Source organism: Clupea harengus, chromosome 15 (genome assembly GCF_900700415.2).
Source record: "Clupea harengus chromosome 15, Ch_v2.0.2, whole genome shotgun sequence".
NCBI classification, from domain to species: domain Eukaryota; kingdom Metazoa; phylum Chordata; class Actinopteri; order Clupeiformes; family Clupeidae; genus Clupea; species Clupea harengus.
The window spans coordinates 847714-860818 of NC_045166.1; the positions used below are offsets into that span (position 1 = coordinate 847714).

A 13105-nucleotide genomic window follows, 5' to 3' on the forward strand; every position below is an offset into this window, starting at 1 on the left:
GCACAAACAGGATCTTGGCATAGGTTCCTGAGGAGTCCAGGTGCTGGAGGATGAAGTGAAGGGCCATGTTTACTGCATCGTCTACAGAGGGAGAGGGTCAGTGATGGCTTTGAGGTGGAACAGCACAAGGCGCTCAAATGACTTCATCACCACAGAGGTCAGGGCGACTGGTCTGTAGTCGGTAAGTCCTGTGATCCTTGTTTTTTTGGGGACTGGGATGAGAGTGGAGGTCTTGAAACAGGCTGGTACGTGGCATGTCTCCAGTAAGGTGTTAAAAATGTCTGTGAACACTAAAGACAGCTGATCAGCACAGTGCTGGATGGAGAGACAGAGTCTGGCCCAGCTGCTTTGCGGGGGTTCTGTCTCCTGAAGAGTCTGTTGACGTCCCTCTCGTCACCTCGTCGTCACTGTGGTTGGGGGGGCGCAGGCCTCTGCTGTGGTGGGGGAGGTGCAGTTGATGGGCTGGAGCTGGTGGGTGATGTCACGGGGGATGGTGTCAGGACTGTCCATTGTCTTTCGTAGTGACAGTGAAACTCATTCAGGTCGTTCGCCAGGTGTGAGTCGTTAGTGGAATGGGGGGCTCTAGGCTTACAATTTGTAGAGAACTGGTGTTGGAGTTTCTCAGAGTAGAGCCGTTTAGCTTCTCTCACCTCCTTGCTAAACCTGTATTTCGACTTGATGATGAAACCACAGTACTACTTACAGCAGTCACATTCCTGCACTTCTTTTTCTTTTCTATTTCATTTTTTTCAATTTCTTATGTAAAGTAGTATTTATTGTTACACTAGGTCTCTATTGCTCTTAGCTTGACTGTTCTCTCCCTTGTACGTCGCTTTGGACAAACGCGTCTGCTAAATGACTAAATGTAAATGTATCTCCAGGTGCCGCAGCTCACTCTGAGTAACATAGGAGTCCCTTGCTGTGTCCTCATGGTCTCTCCCCCATGTGACCTTGCTGTGACCTCATGGTCTCTCCCCCATGTGATGGGCTCTGGGGCATTGTCTGTCTGTGTGTTCTTTTGGGGATAGCAGATCTTTTTTCACCGTTGATAGAGCTGGTTGGGCTAGAGAGGTGGACACAACGGCATGTATGTTAGAGGCGGTTATCCTTCCTGCTCGTGCTGGATGCCAAAGATCGGATTTATGCTGCTGTCTTGAATTGCTTTCCAATGCAGCTGCTTCTGTGTGTGACACTGCTGTTAGGTGTGTCAGGACCCCACAGTGCTGGTGCAGCACTGACAAATCGAAGCCATCCATTCGTGGGTCACGAAGGCGCAGAAGGGACTTGGGCAGAATGCACTGGTGAACAGGGTCTGCGTAAAGGTGGCAGAATTCCTCCATCACAGAACAGAGTCCAGACCTGTGAGTGTGCATCAGATCTGTGAGAGGCTTTAAGTCAGCGAGGGTACGCTGTGATGGTACCAACCTGCTGCCTGCACCACGGGTCCGAATACTGGGTGCTCTGTTGTGTTGTTCGTTGATGGAGTGGTCGAGTGCCTTTTTCCTGACTGCACTAGTGGTGTAGTCGATGCTGTATCCCGGCACTCCTTGCACCTTGTTCACATTGGAGGGCATTGTCCAGTAGGCTTCAACATCTGTTGGCATCACATTGCCATGCAAGCGTACTGCGGTGTCGATCTTGTACAGGAGGGCCGCAACATGGACACACGACACCAGCCATGCACGTGCAGTAAGTGCTCTCCACCTCCCACTGGATTTCAGGATAACCCATGGCTGAAGAGGCTTTTGGCTGAGACGCATGGAGTGATTCACCTAAGACATTAAAAGCTATAGAAATAGGTTTTTAGAGAAAAATCAATAAAGGTATCGTTTATAGCCAGTAATTTGACTGCTGTAAAAAAAAAACTAAACCACTGTGAAAAGTAACATGTAAGTAAAATTCCATCACAGTAACTAGTTATCTTTGAACCATTGGAGGAGAGCGAAGGTGTCCTAGTGGTTAGGCCTACCCATCAGGCATCCCAGACACTGGACACTCCCTCCCATCCATCGGTGAACTGTTGTTGAGCTTGCTGCAGCGACCTGATATTGCAAAATATTTCGTGATTGTAGGGACTAACACTCAAAATCATATAGTTGTAAATACATGCATGCATGAAATTTGGGAGGATGCTAATATCAACTCGGTGTGTGTGTATGGGTTGAGTCCTTTTAGATGTTTTATCTTATCCAAATACTACGCCTTAGCACTGGCGTTAAGCTTTTCGCAATATAAACCTACTTCATTCTCCTTTTTCCAGTCCAGTCGTTTTTTTAACGATGTCACAAACTAAAATATTAGCGGTGATGGCAGCGAGAGGTCGCAGTTATCAGCTGATCGACCAAACGCTGTTTTGGTTGCCAAGCTGCCCTGTAAGCCCCATAATGCAATGCGTTTCGAACGTTTGATGACGTAGGTGGGCGAGCCGTTTTCAAGCGCCAATGTTGAAATAAAAAGGACACCTTTACCTGAGGTCCTTCATCAGGTTTCTAGTAGCAGAGAAGAAAGCTTGCTAGTCTTGTGTTACAACTAGTTTCGCGTCTTTATTGCCTTTAAGTGTATTTTTACGTTTTATTTTAGATAACGCTCTTATACTTTCACACAAGACGTATTTGTAATATAGTTGTAGTTATTGCTCTCGGTGCTGCTCTTAATCTATCTGAAAATGCTATCTACTAGGACCCCGCTTTCCGCCAAGAACAAGAACTTCGTCTCTATTAAAGTTGACGGCATGTCCCTGACTGACAAAGAAAACACAGTAAGTGGAGAAACCTTTTAATATCATGTACCATGTGTGTGTAGAATACTGTAGCCTACTGTACTGTTTGAGAATTTCTTGAAGTTACTGACTACTAGCTATCTTGACTAGGATGGTTAACACATTTCTTGTATAACTTAACAAAATGTTGGTCAGAAGTGAAATGACACTAAAGGTTGTGGGAAATTGATACAATCCTTCCTGAAGTAACAGGAGTAAAAGTTTGATTTCAGTTATCTTACCCAACTTCTGCCACAAATGGTGTCTTATGCTAACTAGAGGTCCACATCCTGGCGCCGCTTTAACACCTCAGCGACGGCCATCCATTATAGAATGGGTACCGGAGAAGAACCAGTCTGAAAACTGAAATCTTGATCGCGCGGCCATCGAAACGTAATCAGCAGGTCTATTGTTAGGACACGCTGATCTTCCAAACAGACAAAAGGTCGCCAGAATCTTATTCACAAAGAGAACTTTCTAGAACTTCATTAGTATGCACTAAAGCAACAGGTATAATTATTATACAGAGGGTAAACCAAACCATGTATTCATTTTGACGCCGTTGAATCCGAAGTGTTTCGTGTACTTTGCTACTGCGCATTATTGGATTAAAACTTGATTCTTATTTGGACCTCGAGGACTCCTTCATTTCTTACAAGGTTCTCACGTAAAGATTGTTAACATTGCCTTTCTTCTTTTTTCCAGTCCCCAAGCCTGAACACTACTCGGATTTTGGCCTCCAAAACAGCGCGTAAGATCTTCGAAGATTCCGAGGTAATATTTAACATTAACGAACGTTAACGTACACTTTAAAGTTAGCTTGGCTATAGCAACATGCTTATAATGTTAAATCATTTTACGTTAAGTTACTTTGATGAGCAGCACTTTGGCGCCATGTGGTTTTGAGAAAGTTTGTAGTTGACGTCAATCATTAGGTTACCAAGTCACTTAGCTAATACGTTTGAGTAACTTTTTACATATTTATTTAAAGTTGCGTGATCACATCAAAACTTCCTGTGTTAATTCATTGTTTTGCCACTAGGTAGAGCGGTTTACCCAGGAAGTGCAGGTCACAGAGGCACGTTGCTTCTATGGCTTCCAGATCGCCATGGAGAACATCCATTCTGAGATGTACAGCTTGCTTATTGACACTTACATCAAGGACCCCAAACAGAGGTTAGTCCCAATATGATATCCTGACCGTAAGCTACTTTTTGGCTGTGATGAGACGCGCAGGGGTACGGACCTCAGCTACAAATGGGAGCTGAGTGTCAGTGGCTTTATACCGGTCAGCAGGCATGTGGTCAGCTGACTGGTGGCCACTGGCATGAAACAGTCGCAAGTCTGAGCCACTCCTTAGATGTTCAATTTCCTTACATTTAACAGCATGATCAATGAAAGCATGATTATAGTCTTGTTAAAACAGACATTTCCATACAAGTGTGAAATCCCTGGTGCATGAGTGGTTAGGCTTTAAAACACACCCTTGGCAAATGCCATATGAAGTTGGTGCTGAAGTTTCTTATTTTTAATTCTTTGTTTGTTGTGATTGCCTGCAGGGACTACCTGTTCAATGCCATTGAGACAATGCCATGTATTAAGAATAGAGGTTTAGACCTACAAATATCCATGTGTTCAGGATCCACTAATCTCTTCCTCTGGTATATTTTAAGGTTGACCTTTCAAAAGACCTCATGCATTGGGAATCGCTGAAGGATGGAGAGGCACTTTATCTCACGTGTTCGCTGCCAGTGATGGCATTGTCAATGAGAACTTGGTAAGCAAAGATGCTGTACAAACTGAGTCATTGGGCTTCTGTGACAGGGCTAGAGGAAGGATGTTCAATGTTCCTGTGTTAATTCATTGTTTTGCCACTAGGTGGAGCGCTTTACCCAGGAAGTGCAGGTCACGAGGCACGTTGCTTCTATGGCTTCCAGATCGCCATGGAGAACATCCATTCTGAGATGTACAGCTTGCTTATTGACACTTACATCAAGGACCCCAAACAGAGGTTAGTCCCAATATGATATCCTGACCATAAGCTACTTTTTGGCTGTGATGAGACGCGCAGGGGTACGGACCTCAGCTACAAATGGGAGCTGAATGTCAGTGGCTTTATACCGGTCAGCAGGCATGTGGTCAGCTGACTGGTGGCCACTGGCATGAAACAGTCGCAAGTCTGAGCCACTCCTTAGATGTTCAATTTCCTTACATTTAACAGCATGATCAATGAAAGCATGATTATAGTCTTGTTAAAACAGACATTTCCATACAAGTGTGAAATCCCTGGTGCATGAGTGGTTAGGCCTTAAAACACACCCTTGGCAAATGCCATATGAAGCTGGTGCTGAAGTTTCTCTTTTATTTCTTTGTTTGTTGTGATTGCCTGCAGGGACCACCTGTTCAATGCCATTGAGACAATGCGATGTATTAAGAATAGAGGTCTTGACCTACAAATATCCATGTGTTCAGGATCCACTAATCTCTTCCTCTGGTATATTTTAAGGTTGACCTTTCCAAAGACCTCATGCATTGGGAATCGCTGAAGGATGACGAAAGGCACTTTATCTCTCACGTGTTGGCATTTTTTGCTGCCAGTGATGGCATTGTCAATGAGAACTTGGTAAGCAAAGATGCTGTACAAACTGAGTCATTGGGCTTCTGTGACAGGGCTAGAGGAAGGATGTTCAATGTCCCAATATGATATCCTGACCATAAGCTTCTTTTTGGCTGTGATGAGACGCGCAGGGGTACGGACCTCAGCTACAAATGGGAGCTGAGTGTCAGTGGCTTTATACCGGTCAGCAGGCATGTGGTCAGCTGACTGGTGGCCACTGGCATGAAACAGTCGCAAGTCTGAGCCACTCCATAGATGTTTAATTTCCTTACATTTAACAGCATGATCAATGAAAGCATGATTATAGTCTTGTTAAAACTGATATTTTGTTAACCGTCTGACATGTGAAATCCCTGGTGCATGAATGGTTAGGCTTTAAAACACACCCTTGGCCAATGCCATATGATGATGGTGCTGAAGTCTGTCTTATTTTTAATTTCTTTGTTTGTTGTGATTGCCTGCAGGGACCACCTGTTCAATGCCATTGAGACCATGCCATGTGTAAAGGAGAAGGCTGACTGGGCTATTAATAATAATAATAATAATAATAATAATAATAATACATTTACAAATGCAGCTATGTGTACTTTATTTTTTTGACGGTGAATAGTTTTTTGTTATGTTGGCATGGAAGTTGTTTACCTTATGTTGTACATTTTATTAAAACGACAGCCAACACTTGATGTTTCTTGCATGTTTTTACAATTATATGGTTTTGGTGGAGGTGATTTTGTATGTTCAAGTTCTTTTTGCATTTGAAAGCTACGGTAGTTGAGCATCACAGGGCGCCTTGACTTGCGTGTCCAAACATGACTTCAGTGTATGTGATGTGTTTGCCCTGTCCTATTTACCCACAAAGCTTTGCGTCGGAGCACAATTTGTCACATTAGCAGAGGCGTAACCGGCGCAAAGCAACGTTGTTTTGAATTTTGACTCGATCGCTTTAAAGGGGAAGTTCCAGTGATAAGCAAGTCCATTTAAAAAAGTGCGAGTTGGCCGACTTATCGAAAATTAGAGCAATAAAAACAGCATTCAAAACTCTTTTAAAAGATGTATGGAATGCAGCACACATTGTGTTTCTTTGCAAAGGATGTACTAGCTATTGTACACCAGAATTTGTTGATTTGTATTTTATTTTTCTCTCAATCTGACATGATCAAATGAAAGTCCGAAGTCCTCTTGTACGAGAAAGCACCCTGTATCCATTATCGATTGACTACGCAAACAGGTGACTATTTATCAATCACACATGAGAGGGATGGTTGGGCCTGGGCTCCTCCTGGAGTCTGCTACCATCTCTACTGTTTTTAAGGCGTTCAGCTCCAGGTGGTTTTTGCTGCACCAGAAAGCCAGGCCTTCGACTTCTTTTCTGTCGGCGGCCTCGTCCCCATTGGAGATTAGTCCAGGGTTGTGTCATCTGCAAATTTAAGGAGTTTGACAGAGGGGTGGCTGGAGGTGCCGTTGTTGGTGTAGAGGGAGAAGAGTAAAGGAGAGAGCACACAGCCTTGTGGGGCTCCACCAGTGCTGATGGTCCGGGGCGCCGAGACAAGCTTGCCCAGCCTCACGCGCTGCATCCTGTCTGGCACGCTCAGCTGTGTTAGCTTGTCTTGGAGGAGAGCTGGGGCGATAGTGTTGAATGCGGAGTTAAAATCCACAAACAGGATCCTGGCGTAGATATCGGGGGAATCAAGGTGCTGGAGGATGAAGTGAAGTCCCATGTTGATTGCGTCATCTACAGACCTGTTGGCTCTGTAGGCAAACTGCAGTGGGTCGAGGAGGTGGTTGGTGATGGCCTTGAGGTGGGTCAGCACGAGGCGCTCAAAGGTCTTCATTACCACAGAGGTCAAGGCGACTGGTCTATAGTCATTAAGGCCTGTGATCCTCTGCTTTTTGGGAACAGGGATGATGGTGGATGTTTTAAAGCAGGCAGGTACCACGCATTCAGCCAGTGAGGTGTTAAAGATGTCCGTGAACACTGGAGACAGCTGGTCCGCACAGTACCTTAGGCCCCGTGCACACAGAGTCTAGTTTGCCTGAATCCAGAGAGAAATGTCTCCGGATCAACCTATTGCGCACACAAACCCACTGAATCCGCACACTGTATCCGCACTCCTTCGAATCGGGGGTCCAACGTGAGTAAATTTGAATCTGTCCGCGGGTTGGTGTTCGTGTGCACGCCTATCCGCAACCCTTTCTAATCTGATGATGTCATTGCCCCACGTGATCGCCTAATACCTTACTGACTCTTGGACATATTGCACAACACTTTCCTTTTAACTCATCATACTGATTGTTTCTCTATGTAAATAAAACCTTTTTATTATCGTAATCACTACGGTCTGGTCTACCCATTCAATGTCAGGACTGCCTGGAGCAAGGCAGTCGTGACAATTTGCATCAGACCATTTTACAAAACCGGTTGTTAAGTGTCAGCAATAGCCTATATGAGCAAATCTGTCGTGAAAAGTTTTTTATTATAGACGGAAGTTTCAAAACGGTCTGTAATAAAGATGAATGTTACCTTAGCTCTAGTCCTGTCAGACAACGATAGCGATAGCTACTAGCTAGCGTTAACGTTACTTCAGAGGTACAGTACGTGAAGGACAAAGCCCTCAACAATAGCCTACATTTGTTGTTAGTAATAAAACCATGAAATTGGAAGAAATTGTAAACCATGAAACATCCAGGATCCACACCACTTGCATTGTGGTTGTCACTACCCGATCCTAGTCGCGCATATCTCGCATGCTCAGACACAAGCGGTTTACGGCATAAGGCTCATCATTAACATATGGGTCTTGTCTTAACGCATAATGTGGGTTTATTTAACGTAATATTTAATAATGTTGTAAACGGTTTATAGCATAAGGCTCAATGTCAACATATGGGGCTTGCCTTAACGAATAATGTGGGTATATTTAATGTAATATTTATACCTTTCACCCTTTTTAAGCTTATTGGCTCAGACTATTTGAGCAGTCTTCATTTTACTGCTGTTGTGCTGTACAACGTACGTACCCCTCAAAATGTAACTGGGAATAGACAGTGTGATCCTCCACCTCATATTTTTAGTCCATAGTGACACCATCTCTCTCGTTTTTAAGTAAACAGTCATGTTTCGGTAAAACTGGCTGTCTTCGATGTCTTCCATGATTGAAACCATAGACATATATGGGCCATTCTACCGAATTGGTGCAAAGTGTGGTCCTTCAACAATAAAAACTATTTACAAAACAATTAAGTGTTCAGACATAGATATTTACTAAGAATATGTTATGGTCCATTTAAACCCAAGACATTAATTGAGATAGGGATAAGCTAAATATATACAAAATCATCATTTATAGGGTACTTTCTATTGGGAAGTAGCTGTCCCTAACCCTGGCATCTAAATTTCAATGTCTGTAAATACCACTTTTTAGATTTTTTTTCAATGATGTAATTTCAAAGACCTTTACGATTAAGTTTAAACAGAACTTGAAAGATTTAGATTTATTGTGGGTTTAATTTAAAAAAAAATAAACTATACTCAAAAAATCATGTCAGTTTTCATGTCACTACCAAAACACAGGAGTTTTAGTCCATTGGCTGAGCCTGTTTTTTAGCCACACCCCTGCATTTATAACCAGGCAGTGATACTGCATCCCTGTCCCTCATGGCTGATTGGTAAGTAGCTAGATCCCATAATTTTGATATAAATGTGTTCCAAAGTCTGAAAATCAGTGTGTAACCTTAAGAATTGTCACTACCGAACACCTTTTTTTCTTCAATTAAGTAAACTTTTGGGGGTTTTATGCAAAGTATTATGTTTGTTTGTGTGTACACCTCTACAAAGATTTGTTTGCTAGCCATGTGCTTGCTAGAATTATTTATTTATGCTCAAATTTAGCTAGAATTGTCACTACCGAAACATTCACTACCAAAACATATGGTAAAGTTTCGGTAGTGACATGATCGTTTCGGTAGTGACAAAATGGAATGGTAAGTAGTTCAATCCCATCATTTTGAAATAAATGTGTTATGTGGACTAAATGGTAAAGATGTAGATAATGCTGATTTCTATCTGAAATTGTTCAGGAGAGAAAGAATCAAAAAATGCCAAAAGGAAAAAGTGGAGCAGAGAGGCTGAGAGAATACCGACAAAGAGTGAGGGATTACCCAGTGAAACACCAAGAATATTTAAGGAAGGAAAGAGAAAGAAATAAGAAACGAAAGGAAGAAGGAAAGTTGAAATGTATCAGTGATTTATCCAACAGGGAGCAAAAGAAGGTCAGAAAATCATGGAGGAAAAGACAGCAAATGCACAAAACATTTGTGTTTTTAATATTCCCAACCTAAAGCATGGTATGAGTTAAGATTAAGCAATAAGGTTGAGGAAATATGATACAACCTTGCAAACAAAATAGTGTGGTCACTACCGAAACAGTGCTGTCACTACCGAAACAGTGCAGTCACTACCGAAACACTGGATGTTTTGTAAAAAATAAAGTATATTGAGTTATCAACTAAAATGTTATGATACTGATTGGTTTAATGTATGTTCAATTTCATCAATCATCAACTCTGGAATCAATATGATCAGTATTTTGCATTTTACAAAGAAATATTGCACTTAGATTTTGATGACTTGTATAAATTGAACTTTGAAATTTGGTAAAAATTTAATTTTTTATTGATTTCATTGTGAAAACCTTCAAGAAATATTTGTAAAAATACTCTTCAGAGAAGGGAAGGAAACACAATCTGAACAGGTTAATAATACTTTTCCTATAGTTTATTACTATGTTTCGGTAGTGACAATTTTTGTGAGAGGAAAAACATTCCAACACATTCTGAAAATACAATATAAAAATTGACGGTTCATTTACTAGATATGTGTACTTTAGATATGGTACAATATATATATATGGACAATGTTTTGGGAATAAAACATACAAATTTTCAAAATATTTCCAAACTGACTTTGCACCAATTCGGTAGAATGGCCCATATAGATATATATGTCTACGATTGAAACTGGCAATCTCCACTGGCTTCGCTGTCGACAGTGTCGCAAAGTGACGCATGCGCGATGTGCGCGACTAGGATCGGGTAGCGGACTAGGATCGGTTAGTGACAGTGGTCTCTGTAAGTAGAGATAACGTATTCCGCTAGGATCTGTATTGAAACCGGAAGTTGGAACTTTACTCTGGTTGGTTAAAACTTGTCATCTGACCTGAACAGCCAATCACTTGTGTGTTTAGTCGTATGACTTTGTAAAAGTTCGGTTAACAAGTCAGTTGAGTATTGAGCCGTATGAATGGGTTAACGTATTTCCGGTGGGATCCGTATTGAAACCGGAAGTGGGTACTTTACTCCGTTTGACTGGCTAATACCAGGACTTTAAATTTTTCGTTGAGAAATTGTGTCGATTGCCTGCCTTTTAAACAATCGTTTAAAAAAAAAAAAAATTATTTCTGCGAAGTTATACGGCTCAATACTCAACTGACTTGTTAACCGAACTTTTACGAAGTCATACGACTAAGGTCTTCCATAGAGTGGGGGGGATTTGGTTATAGTCCACAGGAACAACATTGTCTAGCTGGCAAGTGGCTAACGTTAGCAATTCCAGATCTTGAAGCATGAGCTTGGTTAAAACAACCCAATTTAATGCAAATTCAGTTGAATTTCAACAACCAGAGGCTTGAGAAGAAACTGAACTAAATGCTTTCATTTTGACTTTTTTGGGGAGGGATCATAGGTAATACATTTATTTTATTCAACATTCATGTTTATGTTGTTCAATGAAAGAATCCATTAAAGTTCTACTCACAAATGGATTAAGTCGAAAATGTAATTTTTAAAATTAGTATTAGAAATGTTTACATGCATGTCTGCTTATGACAAAATAAAATGTTGTTTTGTCATATATGACAAGGTAAATACAGTTAGTATAAATAATCCCAAAAAGTCCAGTTTATTCCCATTAATTCCCATGGAAAGTTTCCAACTTTTGAATATTCCCGGAATTTTGCAACCCTAGTTATGAGGCCAAGATTTTGAATTTACTGTACCTTGTATGCTTTTTGTCTCTTTGTATTTTATAATATTTTCACTTTTAGATATGCAATGTTTTTCCCATATCAAATAAAACTTGCGAAGAGTAACTGTAACTCTGGCTCTGTATTTGTCAAGAATAAAGTGCAGATATATAAATACAAGAATATAAATAAAACAGATGTACAGAAATTAAATATTAAATACATGTTAATACAAGCTGAAATATTGCCAGGCGTTGAACACATTGGGCCTCATTCTCGAACATTTTCTGAAGTTTCTTCTGAAATGTTTCTTACGGACTTCGGAAAACCAATTTAAGAAAAAGATCTCCGCCAGATTCATGAACGCCTGAAAATGTGTTCTTACGCAGCCAAAAGTTTTCTCAGCTGTGCTTCCCCAAATGAGGTTTCTTAAATTGAACGCGCGTTCTTGTGCACCTGAATTTGCATACATACACGCCCCGCCAGCTCCTTATAAGGGCACGCAACCGTAGTGACGTGTGCAGTCGGAATCGAACGAATCCACGTGAAAGCAACTCGAAAGCGAGTCATGTCAAAGCGGAAAGCGAGCACCGGTCGAGTAAACGCAGGTACTGTTGCAGGATGTAGATGTGTCCATTCTATTCCACTATGGCTATATCAACGCGGTTGAGTTTAGTGCTTATTTATTTATTCACTTACATTTGCAGTGTTCGTGTTGATAGGTGAAAATGTACCCTAGTTACCTCAGGACTCCGGAGCTGCATATAAGTATATTTATTAGACAAACAACAATTGCAATCGGGCTCACTCCCAGCACAAGGCTGAAAGTGAAGCAATGATAAACACATCGCACAAGGTTTATATATAGACAGAAGTTGAGCGTTCAGCAGGGATAACCACGTGGTGGATTTCTGATGGCTGAGGCAAGGATGGAAGTTTTGCAAGGTCGGAAGAAGCACAGTTCGACCCTTCTTATCACTTCTGGTCTAAACATGCTCTTGTACATATGCAGACTAAGTGGCACCTAATATTCTAAGTTACACACACGCAGAAACACAGAAAAGCCATGTTCCTGCTTACATAAGCACACGATTCATACAAGGTAATTAATAATACAAGGCACTTGATTATTATATTCTTATATCTCCATCACGTGTAGTCCTTTTATTACAGTGCATGAAATGCCCTGTATTGTTATTCCTAGGCTTCTTATTACAGTGCATGAAATGCCCTGTATTGTTATCCAAACTTTTCTTATTCTTATTATTACAGTGCATGAAATGCCCTGTATTGTTATTCCTAGGCTTCTTATTACAGTGCATGAAAAGCCCTGTGTTTGTTATTCCTTCGTTTCTTATTCTTCATCTTATTATTATTCTTTGTACCAAACTTCTGCGCTTAATTCAGCTCGAACCGCTTAACTTAGAAACTTTGTTCAAACTTTGCTGCGTAGGTCTTGTAAACGACACCAAAAATGTCCTCCAATATGTTGGGAAAAACAAGACAACTTAGATGTATTATCAATGAACCTAAAAGCGCTACCCACCAAGACACTTTGTAGATGGCAATAATTTGGTTCCGAATTGTCAATTTTATGGCATTGACATGATGACTCATAATCATGGTGGTGGAAATATGTATCACATTTTTCTCCAGTGTGAATGCAGATGTATCTTTATTTAACACTATACCCTAGTGGCTTAAATAAAG

The 13105-nt window shown here is 41.2% G+C and overlaps 1 protein-coding gene and 3 non-coding genes across 8 annotated transcripts; all 4 read left to right on the forward strand.

The window, feature by feature from the left end:
• The first annotated feature begins 2412 nt into the window (after window positions 1-2412).
• Window positions 2413-6527, forward strand: LOC105897036 (ribonucleoside-diphosphate reductase subunit M2-like). Of its 5 annotated transcripts, none has more exons than XM_031581310.2 (5): window positions 2413-2758; window positions 3464-3532; window positions 3801-3934; window positions 4432-4482; window positions 5318-5623. In XM_031581310.2, the coding sequence occupies exons 1-4, from the start codon at window positions 2666-2668 to the stop codon at window positions 4469-4471; spliced, it is 336 nt and encodes a 111-aa protein (XP_031437170.1). In that variant the 5' UTR covers window positions 2413-2665; the 3' UTR covers window positions 4472-4482; window positions 5318-5623. The 5 variants fall into 5 exon arrangements, 1 of the variants encoding a protein (XP_031437170.1); XR_004165224.2 differs by lacking the exon at window positions 5318-5623 and adding an exon at window positions 5840-6484 and having other exon boundaries at window positions 2434-2758; window positions 4432-4535; XR_004165223.2 differs by having other exon boundaries at window positions 2440-2758; window positions 4432-4535; window positions 5265-5623.
• Window positions 3973-4111, forward strand: LOC116223956. Its single transcript, XR_004165362.1, has one exon. It is a non-coding gene; the product is annotated as a small nucleolar RNA SNORD94 (small nucleolar RNA).
• Window positions 4808-4946, forward strand: LOC116223960. The gene has a single exon (XR_004165366.1). It is a non-coding gene; the product is annotated as a small nucleolar RNA SNORD94 (small nucleolar RNA).
• LOC116223957 lies at window positions 5485-5623 on the forward strand. The gene has a single exon (XR_004165363.1). It is a non-coding gene; the product is annotated as a small nucleolar RNA SNORD94 (small nucleolar RNA).
• Window positions 6528-13105: the final 6578 nt, after the last annotated feature.